The 18,940-nt window shown below is 43.3% G+C and overlaps 1 protein-coding gene across 1 annotated transcript in view; it reads right to left on the reverse strand.

The window, feature by feature from the left end:
• Nucleotides 1-5,088: 5,088 nt before the first annotated feature.
• Nucleotides 5,089-18,940, reverse strand: part of LOC120023032 (mitotic deacetylase-associated SANT domain protein-like) — a 36,443-nt gene continuing 22,591 nt past the window's right edge. Inside the window, exons 6-12 of the mRNA XM_038966981.1 lie at nt 18,751-18,854; nt 15,276-15,351; nt 14,253-14,341; nt 12,370-12,513; nt 10,810-10,953; nt 9,865-10,058; nt 5,089-7,803 (exon numbers count right to left, since the gene is read on the reverse strand). Coding sequence (XP_038822909.1) covers nt 7,554-7,803; nt 9,865-10,058; nt 10,810-10,953; nt 12,370-12,513; nt 14,253-14,341; nt 15,276-15,351; nt 18,751-18,854 — 1,001 coding nt within the window. The 3' untranslated portion in view covers nt 5,089-7,553. The remainder of the gene's footprint in view (nt 7,804-9,864; nt 10,059-10,809; nt 10,954-12,369; nt 12,514-14,252; nt 14,342-15,275; nt 15,352-18,750; nt 18,855-18,940) is intronic.

The raw sequence follows: 18,940 nt of genomic DNA on the forward strand, positions 1-18,940 counted from the left end.
TACAGTGCAATAGAGAATAGGGTGCCATTACAGTGAATAGAGAATAGGGTGCCATTACAGACCAATAGAGAATAGGGTGCCATTACAGACCAATAGAGAATAGGGTGCCATTACAGTGCAATAGAGAATAGGGTGCCATTACAGTGCAATAGAGAATAGGGTGCCATTACAGTGCAATAGAGAATAGGGTGCCATTACAGTGCAATAGAGAATAGGGTGCCATTACAGTGAATAGAGAATAGGGTGCCATTACAGTGCAATAGAGAATAGGGTGCCATTACAGTGCAATAGAGAATAGGGTGCCATTACAGAGCAATAGATAATAGGGTGCCATTACAGTGCAATAGAGAATAGGGTGCCATTACAGTGCAATGGAGAATAGGGTGCCATTACAGAGCAATAGAGAATAGGGTGCCATTACAGTGCAATAGAGAATAGGGTGCCATTACAGAGCAATAGAGAATAGGGTGCCATTACAGTGCAATATAGAATAGGGTGCCATTACAGAGCAATAGAGAATAGGGTGCCATTACAGTGCAATAGAGAATAGTGTCCCATTACAGTGCAATAGAGAATAGGGTGCCATTACAGTGCAATAGAGAATAGGGTGCCATTACAGAGCAATAGAGAATAGGGTGCCATTACAGTGCAATAGAGAATAGGGTGCCATTACAGTGCACTAGAGAATAGTGTCCCATTACAGTGCAATAGAGAATAGGGTGCCATTACAGTGCAATAGAGAATAGGGTGCCATTACAGAGCAATAGAGAATAGTGTCCCATTACAGTGCAATAGAGAATAGGGTGCCATTACAGTGCAATAGAGAATAGGGTGCCATTACAGTGCAATAGAGAATAGGGTGCCATTACAGTGCAATAGAGAATAGGGTGCCATTACACTACTCAATAAATGAATGTTAACAAATCAAATCCAATAATTTATTGGTCGTGTACACAGATTTGCAGATGTTATAGCAGCTGCAGTGAAATGCTTGTGTTTCTTGCTCCAACAGCAATAATACCTAGCAATCACATAATCCAAAAAGTAAAAAGAAAGAAATTAAGAAATATCAGAAGGAGCAATGTCGGAGTCTCGAGTAGGTGGACCATTTCAGGTCGTCAGTGATGTGCACGCCTTGGAACTTGAAGCTTTTGACCCTCTCCAATGCGGCCCGTCGATGTGGATGGGGGCATGCTCTCTCTGCTGTCTCCTGTAGTCCACGATCATGTCCTTCATTTAGTTGACCTTGAGGTTATTTTCCTGTCACCACTCTGCCAGGGCTCTCACCTCCTCCCTGTAGGCTGTCTCGTCGTTGTTGGTAATCAGGCCTACCACTGTTGTGTCATCTCATCAGCAAACTTGATGATTGAGTTGGAGACTTTGTGGCCACGCAGTCATGGATGAACAGGGAGTACAGGAGGGGGCTGAGCACTACCTTCACAACTTGGGGCCCAGGACCCAGTGCACAGGGAGGGGTTCAGACCCAGGGCCCTGAGCTTAGTGATGAGCTTGGAGGGCCCTGAGCTTAGTGATGAACTTGGAGAGCCCTGAGCTTAGTGATGAACTTGGAGGGCCCTGAGCTTAGTGATGAACTTGGAGAGCCCTGAGCTTAGTGATGAACTTGGAGGGCCCTGAGCTTAGTGATGAACTTGGAGAGCCCTGAGCTTAGTCATGAACTTGGAGGGCCCTGAGCTTAGTGATGAACTTGGAGGGCCCTGAGCTTAGTGATGAACTTGGAGGGCCCTGATCTTAGTGATGAACTTGGAGGGCCCTGAGCTTAGTGATGAACTTGGAGGGCCCTGAGCTTAGTGATGAACTTGGAGGGCCCTGAGCTTAGTGATGAACTTGGAGGGCCCTGAGCTTAGTGATGAACTTGGAGGGCCCTGAGCTTAGTGTTGAACTTGGAGGGCCCTGAGCTTAGTGATGAACTTGGAGGGCCCTGAGCTTAGTGATGAACTTGGAGGGCCCTGAGCTTAGTGTTGAACTTGGAGGGCCCTGAGCTTAGTGATGAACTTGGAGGGCCCTGAGCTTAGTGATGAACTTGGAGGGCCCTATGGTGTTTCAAGGCTGAGCTACACATGGCTCTGATCTCTGATTGTTCCCAGATGCTGTCACAGCTTACAAGATAAAGCAACGTTTCATGTTGAAGAATCCTCTTCAGTTCAAACCCCACTTCTCCTAACCCGTCTTTCCTCCCTTCTTCCCTATATTCCTACCTCTTTCAATACACCCCTCCCTCCTCCCTCTCTTCTCCCAGGCTTTGGACCCCTTTGGACCCCTTACATACAGTGTGTGTGGGAGCATAGAAATAGAATGGGGAAGTCTGTTCTATTCATTCCATTTCTGGAGGAGACATCTGAGCCTCATACTGTTGTTTTGACTGTGAATATTGTCTGTCATCCTGAGCCAACTCTGTTCTAGTAGCCTACTGCAGCTCTGTCCAGCACTACTGATCAAGCTAGTCCAACACTTTCCCTGTAGAGAGAAACAACAGAAGGGGGAGAGAGAAAATGACAGAGTGAAAGGACAAACAAAAGAGCCGAACAAAGATTTAAGAGGAACACGTGCAGAAAAAACATTCTAAAATTGAATAAATCAATCCAAAAACATACTACCAAACAGCCACAAGCTCCATCCAAACCAACATCCAACCACCAGTTTGGATATTCCACCAAAACAGCCACATCTGACCAATGACTTACGACACGGCCACATGAGTTTGATATGAGAAGCAGCAGATGTCTAACTTACTTAATGACTCTTACATTACAAAGAGTAAATCCAGTATTGTACATAGTATAACATTATTCTAGCTCAATCTGGAATAAAGCTATTTATATAGGCCAGAAAAAAAAGACAAGAAAAGTCAAATGAACATACAATTTGAAACAATGATGCCCTCTTATGCTTGAGATATGTAAAGGCATGTAAGATTCCTACTACAATACTGCCCCGTAGTGGATCTTAGTAAAATAACAGCTACAGACACGGTGTAGGGTGAAGTTGCCCCTAGATGCTGATCTTGGGTCAGTTTAGCATTTCCCGCACTAATGGTTGGGGTTAAGATTGGCGGAGGGGAAGCTGATCCTAGATCTGCACCTAGAGAAAACTTTACCCTGGAGCCAGGCACACACTGAATGAAACAGTGACTACCTGGACTTAGTCTAATAACCTGGACCAATAACATGTCAGCTTATAGATACTAGCACGTTTTGTAAAGGACCAAAACACTTATTTCATGAGTATTGTAACATTTTAATAAACAGTGCTTTCCCCATTTTTTATTACAAAAACACACAGGTAGTAAAAATCTAATTTAACCAAATAAGTTACATTGTAGTAAAAAGCACTTGAGATTCCATTCCATTTTACATCATTAGTGTGAAATGAACCCCATAGGAAAATAGCATACAAATTATGCATTCATAGAGTTGAATTCATAGATATTCTTAATGTAAATAAAATGTAAAGTGTTTTATTCCCTTAACTAATTGAATGAAAGTGAATAAGGCTTCCAGCTTCTTGGCATTCGTGGCATGCCCTCCCTCAATTTCCTCCTTAATTCTGTTTTACAGTACTAAAATTACATTTCAAAACAAACAATTCCCCATGACAATCTTGTGGGGAGTAAAATAATCATTTAAAAAAGGGTAAGGAGAGATAAATTGAGATAACAAAAGTGAATAGTCAGAATAATACCTCTTCTCTCAACTGGCTAAATTATATTTCATGATATTTGACTAGAAAAAGCAAATTTGCAAGCGGCATTCCACACACTCACAAACACTCCAGAATGCATACACATCACACACTCACAAACACTCCAGAATACATACACATCACACACTCCAGAATGCATACACACCACACACTCACAAACACTCCAGAATGCATACACATCACACACTCACAAACACTCCAGAATGCATACACATCACACACTCACAAACACTCCAGAATGCATACACATCACACACTCACAAACACTCCAGAATGCATACACATCACACACTCCAGAATGCATACACATCACACACTCCAGAATGCATATACACCACACACTCACAAACACTCCAGAATGCATACACATCACACACTCACAAACACTCCAGAATGCATACACATCACACACTCACAAACACTCCAGAATACATACACATCACACACTCCAGAATGCATACACATCACACACTCACAAACACTCCAGAATGCATACACATCACACACTCACAAACACTCCAGAATGCATACACACCACACACTCACAAACACTCCAGAATGCACACACACCACACACTCACAAACACTCCAGAATGAATACACACCACACACTCACAAACACTCCAGAATGCATACACATCACACACTCACAAACACTCCAGAATACATACACACCACACACTCACAAACACTCCAGAATACATACACACCACACACTCACAAACACTCCAGAATGCATACACATCACACACTCACAAACACTCCAGAATACATACACACCACACACTCACAAACACTCCAGAATGCATACACACCACACACTCACAAACACTCCAGAATGCATACACATCACACACTCCAGAATGCATACACACCACACACTCACAAACACTCCAGAATGCATACACATCACACACTCCAGAATGCATACACATCACACACTCCAGAATGCATACACACCACACACTCACAAACACTCCAGAATGCATACACATCACACACTCCAGAATGCATACACACCACACACTCACAAACACTCCAGAATGCACACACATCACACACTCACAAACACTCCAGAATGCATACACACCACACACTCACAAACACTCCAGAATGCATACACACCACACACTCACAAACACTCCAGAATGCATACACATCACACACTCCAGAATGCATACACATCACACACTCACAAACACTCCAGAATACATACACACCACACACTCACAAACACTCCAGAATGCATACACACCACACACTCACAAACACTCCAGAATGCACACACATCACACACTCACAAACACTCCAGAATGCATACACATCACACACTCACAAACACACACTCCAGAAGAGGCTGGTGGGAGGAGCTATAGGAGTATGGGCTGTTTGTAATGTCTGGAATGGAATCAGTGGAATGGAGTCAAACACGTTGTTTCTGGTGGTGGCAGGTAGCCTAGGAGATAAAAGCATTGGGCCGGTAACCAAAAGGTTGTTGGTTGGAATTCCCGAGCGAAAAATATGTCGATGTGTCCTTGAGCAAGGCACTTAACCCTAATTGCTTCTGTAAGTTGCTCTGGATAAGAGTGTCTGCTAAATGACTCAAATGTAAATGTTTGATACTGTTCCATGTATTCCATTACAATGAGCCCGTCCTCCTATAGCCCTCCCCGCCAGCCTCCTCTGACACACACACAGTGCATAGTACCCAGGTAGGTTTAACTGGGTCCGGTAATTGGAGCTGTTCCTCTCTGCTCCCCACTGTGGCTGACTGCTTAAGGAGAAGAATCTTCAGCCTGCTCGTTTGTTGCCTTGGCGACAGATAGAGTCTGGTCTGGCGCTTGGCAGAGGCAATAGAGATAGAGATATGGAGCTTGGCAGAACGATATATGTCGACAATAAGATAGTCAGATAGATAGAGACATCCTTTTCGAAGTCCAGACAATATAAATAGAGTGGACATACCCATTCAAGTCAAAATCATCATCATGTTTTCCTCACTCTTTCCTCCTGCCGTAATGATGTGGTTAGTGCTATCCCGGAATCCTTGGGATGTCCGTACCCTAAACCCAACCCAAACCCTGACCTTAACCCCTACCATTACCTTACCTAAACCGTTTTACATTTGGGTGACATCTGGATACAAGAAATAAGGGGGAGGGGGTGTTGTCATCAGGGATCACGTGGTTGTTCTATCTACTGCACGTTTACAATTCTGTTTCACATCTCTTCTCTACTCAGACTGTCTTTAGATGTAATTCTAAAACCTCACAGTTCAAAACAGACAGCGAAAGCAATGTCTTAAATAACCCGAAACTACAGTCAAATGAGAATCTCCAAAGCAACCTGCCGCAAAAACAACCCAAAATCACAATAATACAAGAGACAACAGTGACATTATTAATAACAATATTATTAACAAAAAACAACATTAACAATTTGATATAATAAGCAAAAAAGCAACAGTAATTCGTTGAATATAAAAATAACCTTTGTAAAATTGATTGTCGTTCATCCAAAGATAAAAAGCGGTAAAAACATCCAAGGCATCGACAGTGAGGAGAAACACCACATGATGACTATAAACAAAGTGATCAGGGTAGGGATTCACACAACTAAAACCCAAAAGAACAGCATTTGAAACGAAGACGAAACCAGTTTGGTGAACTGAGGACCGACGCGTCTGTGCGTTTGGCAGCCTTGAGTGAGTGAAAAAGTCCCAAACAGGAAAAACGCTGAAACTCACACAACGATGTGTGTTCTGTTCCATAAACTGTTCCTTCACATGTAGGTAAGCCTCCACACAGGCAGTGTTACGAGAGACGGAAGAAGTGAGACATCCCACTTTTTCTGGTTCATGTACAGTCAATGAACTAGGCGGATCAGACCCAGCTACTAATGCATTGGTGCCTATGGGAGAGCCACCCCCTTAAGCACTGACCATTTTTTTCAATGGTAAACTGCCTGAGTGGGAAATCTTCATTTATCCACCATCTTTGGTGTTACCACCACATCAGTCTATCTGGGCTTTTCATGACCTGGAAGTCCTTTCAACTTCAATATTGCATGGTCCCAATCACTCATATGGTGTCCTTCTATTCATAATAACATATCAAACTGGGGAGCAGAGAGTAGAGAAAGCAGTGGCCAAGCCGGGTTGCATTGTGGTTCATGTAGTCTTGCATTGCCAGGCATCACAAACTATTCTAGTTTTTAAAGGCTGGGCTGGGGGCGTGGCTATATAGTTCCCACCTGATGAGTCTGTGTGCTGTGTTGTGATTGGCTGAAAGTGCTGACAGGAAGAGGAAGAAGCCAGGGGTGGATGGCAGACAGGAGAAATAAAAGTATTGGTGTTAGAGAGAGAGATGGCATGGCTTTCTTTCCTGCCCTACTGTGTGCCTGAGAGAGTTAACCCCTGAACACTTCACAAGCAGGTTAAAGGGAAGAGGGAGAAAACGCGTGAGAGAACTTGTCCCTGAAAGTGTCAAGATAGGAGATCCTGTTCCATGAAACAATAAAAAAGCAGTTGGTTTATAAAGACAGTTTTTTCCCAGAGAAATGCTGCTAAATCAGGCGTAACAAGAGGGCGTAAAATGTCCCTTGAGCACTAGGAGCCGTAGCTGAACACTCGAGGGCATTAGGGTTCTGAGGCCTCAGAGTTCTGCTCTGTTCTGTTTGTTACCCCTCACCCTGACAGTGGAGAGGGCTGTCTGTCTGTCTGTCTGTCTGTCTGTCAGTGTGTCTGTCTGTCTGTCTTAGCCAGATAGATTGAGTGTGCACTTTCCATAATGGCAAAGACAGGTGGGGTGGGCTCGTTTTCTATCTCTATGGTCTTAGTGCCAGTCCTCATCTTCCTCTTCATCATCATTTTCCTCAGATGAGTCATCGTTTGTGCTGTCTCCTCCGGCTGTGTTCCCCTCCCGTTCCCCGTTCTGCCGCGCGGCCAGTAACGCTGCAGCCTCTGCCGCCGCCTGGGCCGCTGCCTTCTCCTCCGCCTCCTTCTGCCTCAGCGCTGCGGCCTTCTTCTCCTGCTCCGCGTGACTCTTCATGTGGGCACTGCGGCTCTTCACCTTGTAGAAGATCCTAAGGGGAGAAGGAGGAGGAGGAGAGGCACAGAGGTTAGAGGTCAGAGAGAAGACTGGGTTGGCTTCATTGTAAGCTTTCGTATCTGTAGACAAGCACTGTATGGTGTTGGTTTATGGTTTGGTGTAAAAAAAAAAATAGGTCCGCACTTCAATTCGAGGAGTGTAGACTTTGTCTTTGCACAATCACTGTACTGTGTGTGAACCTTGAATCTGAAGGAAGGAGAACTGATGAAGTCCAGATGCCAGAAACATTTGTCCATGTGTAAATTAAATATCAGTTTCCCTCACTTCATAATCTAGGTTCACAAACCACACAGTGCTTGTGCAGAAGAGAAGGTCCGCTCTCGTGGTTGATCTACTGTGAATCTAGAATTGTATGAAGTGCAACACCATGATAAGGCAGAATAATGCAGAGTAGTCTACAGTATATGGGCCAATGAGGACCCGGATAATGGGCGTGTTGATAATTAGTACACAGTCAGTCGCTGGGCAGAGCTGCATAGACTGGGGGCATGGCATGCCATATCACTGCTGTGTTTCAGTTGCTAGGAGACAGTTGATAATAACAGGACTGCGGTTGCTAAGGGTGAGCTCTTCTATCAAAATTGGCCAAATCTGCTTTATTCCTTCCTGCTCAAACAACCACCAAGGAGCACTTCTCACTATGTTATACACGCGCATGCACACACACAAACGCACACAAACGCACTCACCCACGCACACACAGTGCTCGGAGTGCTTCTCAAATCAGTGTTTTTACAACCAACAACATCTCCAAGATTCCAACATATTCCAACCAACCAGTGGAAGACAGTTATCCTGCAGATGTTGTCGATATCTCAGCACCCTTTGATCAAGGGTTCTTCTCCAATATACAGTACACATCACTACTACCAGTTCATACAATTCACTCTCAGAGTGGACAACTTCTAATTGCAAAACAGCAGGTTGGTATTTATTGTCATGAGTCTTGCCCTGGAGGCAGCTCTGCAGAGTGGTCACTAGTTGGCACAGACACAATGTCATAAAATCTGATTTTAAACCTAACCTTTACCCTAAACTTAACAACACTGCTAACCCTAATGCCTAAGCCTAACCTCAAATTAAGACCAAAAAGCTATTTTTGTCATGATTTTTTAAAATATATAGCCAATTTGGACTTTGCAGCTGGCCCATCAAGCGGAAATCGCTCAGTTCTGCCTCAAGGGCAAAATTCATGGTAATAAACGTCAACCTGCTGCAAAATATAGACAGATGTTTTACACTTTGCAATCAATCAATTGGAATAGCTTTATCCAAATCTTGGATCTCAAGACTATGTTTCTTTTATATGCCATTTAGCATTTACTCCATGCTCTACCAACTGAGCTTCCATGTACCTTTAACCAGAAACCAACTGAGCTTCCATGTACCTTTAACCAGAAACCAACTGAGCTTCCATGTACCTTTAACCAGAAACCAACTGAGCTTCCATGTACCTTTAACCAGAAACCAACTGAGCTTCCATGTACCTTTAACCAGAAACCAACTGAGCTTCCATGTACCTTTAACCAGAAACCAACTGAGCTTCCATGTAGCTTTACCAGAAACCAACTGAGCTTCCATGTACCTTTAACCAGAAACCAACTGAGCTTCCATGTACCTTTAACCAGAAACCAACTGAGCTTCCATGTACCTTTAACCAGAAACCAACTGAGCTTCCAAGTACCTTTAACCAGAAACCAACTGAGCTTCCAAGTACCTTTAACCAGAAACCAACTGAGCTTTCATATACCTTTAACGAGAAACCAACTGAGCTTCCATGTACCTTTAACCAGAAACCAACTGAGCTTCCATGTACCTTTAACCAGAAACCAACTGAACTTCCATGTACCTTTACCAGAAACCAACTGAGCTTCCATGTACCTTTAGTCAGAAACCAACTGAGCTTCCAAGTACAGTACCTTTAGCCATAGAACCACATAGAGAGTTGGGCCATCTTTGACAGTTGATGGCATCATGTTGCTCTGCCTATACCCATCTAAGATCTTCTAATCTAAGACATGTCTCAGACACTTACCTGCCACACTTCTTGCAAGGGAACTCTCCCTCTGGTCCGGCGGGGCCCTTGGTCCCTGATATGGTCCCGGTCTTGGGAGGCGGCCGTGGTTTGGAGGGGGCGCTGGGAGGGCGCTGAGGGGGGTGACTGACCCGGGAAGACATCTGGTCTCTCCTCACATCCTCCTGTGTCTTCAGCACCAGGACTGCTCCAGCCTGCACACACATTTACATACTTCATTTGCCTACATTATTTAAGCATTCAAAAGATCATAGATGCAAGGTCACAGGCATGTATACAAAAAGCACCTTCTCCTCCACATTGCCAAGCTGCGCATGACAGCTGATCACTGTCAGAGTAGTATCTTGCCAACTGCTTTGCACACACACACCTCTGGTCAGCACACACACTCACACACCTCCCAGCTAGAGCCAAACTAACCTGAACATTGCGTACCTGGTTAGTACAAAATACACTTAATATAATAAGGCTTGTTTTTGACACATTTTTACATCAGACCATACAAAACATAACAAAGCTCAATGTTTCACCAAAGCTCAAGAGGCCACCTTTTAAAACCATAGCTTTCTACCAGGGCACCCAACTAACTGCAGAAAATGGGGAATGGGGTCAGTTTTATGAGTCATCGTTTGCTGACAGAGTCAAATTACGCAACATGGGGAGAGAGGAAGCCAGCCAAGTCAGCTGTTCAGTGTTTAGCCACTAGAGGGCATCAGACTTAACAATTCTGCAGCTTGGTTTCCCTATCCACTATCCTACTGTGAACTCAGTCAAGGCAAGTTTAAAAGTGCAAATGTTGTTTACTGCATGGGGGCATCAGTGTTGATAACACAAGAATAAACATAACACATACAGCCATGAAAATGCTCATTCGTCTTCTAGTCAGCGTCTCCTCCGTTTCCAACACACAGACACACACACTGTCCCCCTGAATCTCCCACTCACGTTCTCTGTGGCCTGTAACGTCTGTGTCATCCTGCTTGGACTGGAGCCCCGCTGCTTCCTGTCAAATGACCCCTCCCAGTTCCTGTTGTCTTCCTCTTCCTTCCGAGATTCTAATCTCTGAGAGCTCTGAGAGCTCTGAGAGCTCTGAGAGAGAGAGAGAGAGAGAGAGAGAGAGAGAGAGAGAGAGAGAGAGAGAGAGAGAGAGAGAGAGAGAGAGAGGGAGAAAGAAAGATAAGCAATGTTCCCTCGGGACTGCCATGCAGAAGAAATATCAGCCCGCACAGAGAAGCACGATATTGAACTTTACTGAACTTTCTAGAGTTTTCCCCGTCAGTTAACACTATAAATGTTTCCCTTTACTGTTGGAATTGTGATAGAATCAACACAATATTAGCCACTTTCAATGGAACATACCGAAACAAAACGAACTATAAAATACTTTAGTATGCAAAACTAACTATGCAAAAGATTTTGTTGTAGGCAGAACGCATCGGAGTCGGATTCTATTGACAGGCACAAGTCAGGCTAGTACTCTACACAGACCTGTGTGCCATAACCAATCAGAGCTGCAGTAGGCCTATATGCAAATAGACCATTGCCATATATGAATCTGTGCCATTCACTTTGATCTGGACTGTGTTTACAGCATGAGCGGTCGTCAGTAGATGTGCTTGTTTTGAGATCAAAGAGAAAGCTACATGTAGCAACATGTGCACATTTGTTCATCTGTTCATATCCTTTGCTAGTTAGTGAGTTATTAGACCAGTTATAGATCATTTGTAGTCAGCAATGGGGGAGTGATTGCTTCCTGCAAGAGCAAAAAACGTGTCATTTCTACCCATCTTAGAAAAGTGAGTCAGTTATAGGTTTTTTTGTGTCTTGAGGGGGCAGTGTTGCATTTTTGAGACAGGCTTGAATAAGCTAAGTAGCCAATAGGAAGAGGGTAGTATAATTTGTCTGATTCTCTGTAATAATGTATGGGAATAATAATGCATTTTATTTTGTAAAGTGGTTTCTGGCATCAAACAACACAACAACATTTTCAGTCACCTCCTTGTCTGAAGGACAAGTAGATAAACAGGTAAATGTCAAGCCCTGCATGATTTTTTCAAAAGTCTCATGGAATGTAGACCTACATTGATACCACACATTGGCTGCTACTGTAGGCTAAATGATAGAACAGCTATTTCCATGTTAAAATGCTATGGCATGCATTTTCTCCATTGTTTTTGATGGTAGGCCACACTGGTAGGCCTACATTATGATAAAATAGCCACAGTAGCCCACATGGCCACGTTTAAAACTGTAACTTAAAGCGGGTACAGCCTCAGTGTTCACATTAAACACGCGCCGGAAGTTGTACAGAATTTTCAAGTTTGCGCTCAGCAGACCTGAAGTTTTTTGGAGGGAACATTGAAGACAATAATAATTGTACAAAGATTGCTTATGTAGTGTTTTATCTGTTGGTAAAGGGATGGATTGTTTATAGAATCTGTAAATGCTTATGTACTGCTTGTGAATGTGTTATAACATCCTTTTGTAAGTAGTCAATCAACTCACCTTGTGGTCCAGCTCCTCCTCAGTGTTCCTGCTCTCAGGTGGATCCATGTCTCCGTAGATCAGAGCTCCGTTCCGACCCGTCTTCACCTGCCTCTTATAGCTGTAGTAGAACTCCACACACTGAGCCACCGTCTTAGTGCTTACCTGAATCACCAGACACACACACATCAACAGACACTTCATATCTAGGTCTAGTACATGTTTTAACATACTGTACTGTGTTTTCCTGCTTATAGAGTCTCAAAACTCTATTTGAGTGGTCCACCATGTGGCTTTTAAATCTCTATTTTGTATTGTCAACTAATGTATCTGTAACGTCTGCTTCCAACTCACACTCTCAAACACATAGATCCCCTGAACGCAGCTCACTCTCCAGATCCCAATCACCTGAATTCTAATCACCTGTTCACACACCTGTATGTCATTATCACACACTATTTAGTTCAGTTCTTTCACCCCATCACTGTGAGCTATTGTTTGTTTTGTGACACACGTCTTTCGGAGCTCTGTTTTTCCCGTAATTTAATCCTCCCGTGTATGATAGTTTTTGCCTGCCTCACTAACGATGCCTTTTGCCTATTCCCTGCCTGTACTTCAGCCTATCGGATTTCCTGTTATCTACCTATTGCCTGATCTCCCGGACAACGTTACTAGCCTTTTCCCTGCCTGTACTGTTTCCCTTTTGGACCCCCTTTGTATGACCTTCTGCCTGCCCCTGGACCCAGCTACCTGCCTCCTCCTGTGGTCCTTTGCAATAAACACCTGCTGCGCCCTGCGCATGAAACCAGCTCTGTCTCCCCTCATGTTCATTACAGTATCATTGTGGAGTGACACTTTAATTCATGTTTCTGACTCTGACTCTTTATAGCAGAAGAGTTAACCTCAGATGAAGGGAAACAACATCAACTATATCTCAACTCGATCCACTCACTTGATTCAATTGCACTTAAGATTATTTTATTTTTTAAAGAAACCTTTCATCATATTACAGTAATCACGTAGTAATTCTGAATGGGAACAGATTTATCAAAACCCTCAGTTGACTTGTGTATTCTCATTGTCACTCTTGCAGCCCATACCATCACACCTCCTCCTCCATGCTTCACGGTGGGAACCACACAAGCAGAGATCATCCGTTCACATACTCTGCGTCTCACAAAGACACAATGGTTGGAACCAAAAATCTCAAATTTGGACTCATCAGACCAAAGGACAGATTTCCACTGGTCTGATGTCCATTGCTTGTGTTTCTTGGCCCAAGCAAGTCTCTTCTTCTTCTTGATGTCCTTTAGTAGTGGTTTCTTTGCAGCAATTCGACCATGAAGGCCTGATTCATGCAGTCTCCTCTGAACAGTTGATGTTGAGATGTGTCTGTTACTTGAACTCTGTTAAGCATTTATTTGGGCTGCAATTTCTGAGGCTGGTAACTCTAACGAATTTATCCTCTGCAGCAGAGGTAACTCTGTTCTTGCCATAATATGGACTTGGTCTTTACCAAATAGGGCTATCTTCTGTATACCACCCCTACCTTGTCACAACACAACTGATTGGCTCAAACAAATTCAATTAACATTCAACAAGGCACACCTGTTAATTGAAATGCATTCCAGGTGACTACCTCATGAAGCTGGTTGAGAGAATGCCAAGAGTGTGCAAAGCTGTCATCAAGGCAAACGGTGGCAACTTTGAATAATCTCATATATCAAATATATTTAGATTTTTTAAACACTTTTTGGTTACTACATGATTCTATATCTGTTATTTCATCGTTTTAAATGTCTTCACTATTATTCTACAATGTAGAAAATATAAAAAATAAAAACCCTGGAATGAGTAGGTGTGTCCAAACGTTTGACTGGTACTGTATATGGACTGGTACATACCAGTTTCTGGACCATGAAGAAGTCTTTCTTATAGGCAGCGATTCCTTTGTTAAAGCAACTTCTCTCAACTGGGGTCCAGCTGTCTGACCCTGAGAGAGAGAGAGAGAGAGAGAGAGAGAGAGAGAGAGAGAGAGAAAACAGAAAAAAGAGTGGTGGGGAATTAGACGGACAGACATTGACTGGTGAATGTGACTGTCTGCTTCTGTATGCACAGGGTGGACACACACACACACACACGACTGGTTGGACAAACAATGGTTCTCTGTCCTCTGTTTGGGATTAACCAAACGCCACAAACCCAATACCCCCCTCCACCCCCTCCTCTCCCACTCTACCTCTCACTCCGCTCCCATCACCCCCAGCGACACTCTCAATCCTCCACAGTTTCCCTTCCACAGCCAATCCCACCCTCTCTCCACGGACCCACAGCCCTCCACCCACTCCATCCCCCACCAGCTAGCACCTCCCCTCCCTTCAGCTGCCATTGTTTAAGGCTGAGGGGGGCTCTGGAGCCCATCCCTGTTACTAGAGGGGAGGAGAAAAGGACTCATACAAGTATTCAGACAGCACAGGCATGCCTGCAGGAATGCACTTTGACATAATCCAGTGAAGTTTGATTATTCTAATTTTGTAAAAGTACCCACAGAGATTTCTGCACCGAGGCTTGTCTGCAGGAAGAGTAGACAACCCACAGAGAGTTCTGCACCGAGGCTTGTCTGCAGGAAGAGTAGACTACCCACAGAGTGACTTAGAAACAAAGTAAGAGAGTGCCAGAGGAGAGAGCAGCGCAGTAACCATAGACACAATACTGTACAGATATAAAGTGTTATATGTAGGGTTGTAGAATTTCTGTAACTTTTCAAAAAATTCCCAGGTTTTCCATAAATCCTAGTTAGAGGTTTAGGGATTTTCTGCTTTTTCCCTCCTGATTCCTGGAATTTTACCAGCAGGATTTCTGCAAAACCTGGGACTTTCAGAAAAGTGATCAGTATTTTGCAACCCTAGTTCTCTGTCTTGACCAACCGGAGTAGTGGTAGTATCCTAGACGGTGGTTCTTTGGGAAGATGGGGGTTTTCAATAGCAGGAGGACCAACGCTTCCTGAAAACCAAGAAGAACAAATCAACCATTTACAAATTCACTCTGAAAAGTAATACATGAAAAATGTCCTGTTTGTTTATTTTTTGCAACAGCTTATGAGTCTCTGAGCAATACTTCAAATCAAGGTTTACTTGGCTGGAGCGCACACAGGACACTGATCAGAGTTCTACTGGATATTGAGAGGCTGATCTGTCCCTAATAATGAGGGGGTGAACTGGGAGATATACTGTAAGAGAGCAACATGCCTCCTGCTGCTGCAGAGACAGAGAGAGCACTTCACACACTGACAGCCACCCTCTGTCTCCTTGACAACAACATGGCCAAATGCTGCAAGCTGGAGCCACTAGTATAGGCCGTCTTCCTCTATCTTTCTCTCCATCTCACCCCCTCTAGCTCACTGTCTCTCTCTCTCTATCTCTCTCATTGAACACATTGCTGTGTTTCTGCCCAAGGCCCCATACATGACCTTTACTCCAGTGTGTCAGCATGTGTGTGTCTATCAGTGTATGTGTGTGTGTAAGTGTTTTCTACATTGGGAAGATGGAGCACTGAGCATATCTGATAACAAAACAACCCCTAGATTCAAGGAGAACATGGCTACTAGCAGGAATAGTGAACTCACTAGCCACTGTGCTGCACCACATCTGTTACATGTTATATACACAGTAGTTAACTTTGCTGAGTGACAACACAAACAATTCCTCCACCCCTAATACCCTTACCATATCATACAGCCTAATACCCTTACCATACCATACACCCTAATACCCTTACCATATCATACACCCTAATACCCTTACCATACCATACACCCTAACCATATCATACACCCTAATACCCTTACCATATCCTACACCCTAATACCCTTACCATATCATACACCCTTACCATACCATACACCCTAATACCCTTACCATATCATACAGCCTAATACCCTTACCATATCATACAGCCTAATACCCTTACCATATCATACAGCCTAATACCCTTACCATATCATACAGCCTAATACCCTTACCATATCATACACCCTAATACCCTTACCATATCATACACCCTAATACCCTTACCATACCATACACCCTAATACCCTTACCATATCATACACCCTAATACCCTTACCATATCCTACACCCTAATACCCTTACCATATCATACACCCTTACCATACCATACACCCTAATACCCTTACCATACCATACACCCTAATACCCTTACCATATCATACACCCTAATACCCCTACCAAACCATACACCCTAATACCCTTACCATATCATACACCCTAATACCCTTACCATATCATACACCCTAATACCCCTACCAAACCATACACCCTAATACCCTTACCATATCATACACCCTAATACCCCTACCATACCATACACCCTAATACCCTTACCATATCATACACCCTAATACCCCTACCATACCATACACCCTAATACCCTTACCATATCATACACCCGAATACCCCTACCATACCATACACCCTAATACCCTTACCATATCATACACCCTAATACCCCTACCAAACCATACACCCTAATACCCTTACCATATCATACACCCTAATACCCTTACCATACCATACACCCTAATACCCTTACCATACCATACACCCTAATACCCTTACCAAACCATACAGCCTAATACCCTTACTATACCATACACCCTAATATCCTTACTAAACCATAAATCCCTAATACATTACCATACCATACACCCAGTGGTAGAAAAAGTAAACAATTTTAATATTTGAGTAAAAGTAAAGATACCTTAATATAAAATTACTCAAGTAAAAGTAAAAGTCACCCAGTAAAATTCTACTTGAGTAAAAGTCTAAAATTATTTGGTTTAAAATATACTTAAGTATCAAAGGTAAAAGTTTAAATAATTTCAAATTCCTTATATTAAGCAAACCAGATGGCACCATTTTCTTGTTTTTGGAATTTACGGATAGCCAGGGACACAGTTCAACACTCAGACATAATTTACAAACTAAGCCTGTGTGTTTAGTGAGGCCACCAGATCAGAGGCAGTAGATGACCAGGGATGTTCTGTTGATACGTGCGTGAATTGGACCATTTTCCTATCCTGCTAAGCATTCAAAATGTAACGAGTACTTTTGGGTGTCAAGGTAAATGTATGGAGTAAAAAGATAAATAATTTCTAAAAGAATGTAGTGAATTAAAAGTAGTATAAAATCTAAATAGTAAAGTAAAGTACTGATACCCCCAAAAACGACTTAAGTAGTAATTTAAAGTATTTTTACTTAAGTACTTTACACCACTACATACACTCTAATAGCCTTACCATACCATCCCATCCCATACACCCTAATACCCTTACCATCCCATACCATACACCCTAATACCCTTACCATCCCATACCATACACCCTAATACCCTTACCATCCCATACCATACACCCTAATACCCTTACCATCCCATACCATACACCCTAATACCCTTACCATCCCATACCATACACCCTAATACCCTTACCATCCCATACCATACACCCTAATACCCTTACCATCCCATACCATACACCCTAATACCCTTACCATACCATACCATACACCCTAATACCCTTACCATCCCATACCATACACCCTAATACCCTTACCATACCATACCATACACCCTAATACCCTTACCATACCATACCATACACCCTAATACCCTTACCATCCCATACCATACACCCTAATACCCTTACCATACCATACCATACACCCTAATACCCTTATCATACCATACCATACACCCTAATACCCTTACCATACCATACACCCTGATACCCTTACCATACCATACACCCTGATACCCTTACCATACATACCATACACCCTAATACCCTTACCATACCATACACCCTGATACCCTTACCATACATACCATACACCCTAATAGCCTTACCATAGCATACCATACACCCTAATACCCTTACAATAGCATACCATACACCATAATACCCTTACCATACCATACACCCTAATAGCATTACCATATCATACACCCTGATACCCTTACCATAGCATACACCATTTGTGTTTGCTGGTGGTAGAGAGTGCTGCGCTAAATGGCTCAAATTAAAACGTAAAAAATAGAATGCATTGTGTGGTGGTATAGTAAGAAATGCTGGTATGGATATTGGAACACAGCCGGGGTCCAGTTAAATCCCACCCACCAAAGCCAAGATTGTACTCTGTTCAGTACACGCAAGATGGAAGAAAACCCTCACAAACAGAGGTACAATCTGTCAACACCTATACACTCTTTTTCATTTTCAGTTTCAAACCATTTTGCTACAGTGTGCCCTAATGAATGCGACCCAGCTCTCACCCCTCCCTGTCATCCCTCTTCAGTCATCATGACTCATCATGCATCGCTCACCATGATGTCACCCTTGCACTCGTACAGGCAGTGCAGAGCCAGCTCCTGATTGGTCCCTCCGCCGTGCAGAGCGCTTGAGCACGCCAGGTTCATGAGGTCATCCACTGAAGAGAGAGAGAGGGTGGGGGGAAGGGGGAGAGAGGGGGGAGAGAGAAAGAGAGATTGTGATTGAGATACTGTATGATCAGCA

Source organism: Salvelinus namaycush, chromosome 28 (genome assembly GCF_016432855.1).
Source record: "Salvelinus namaycush isolate Seneca chromosome 28, SaNama_1.0, whole genome shotgun sequence".
NCBI classification, from domain to species: Eukaryota; Metazoa; Chordata; class Actinopteri; order Salmoniformes; family Salmonidae; genus Salvelinus; species Salvelinus namaycush.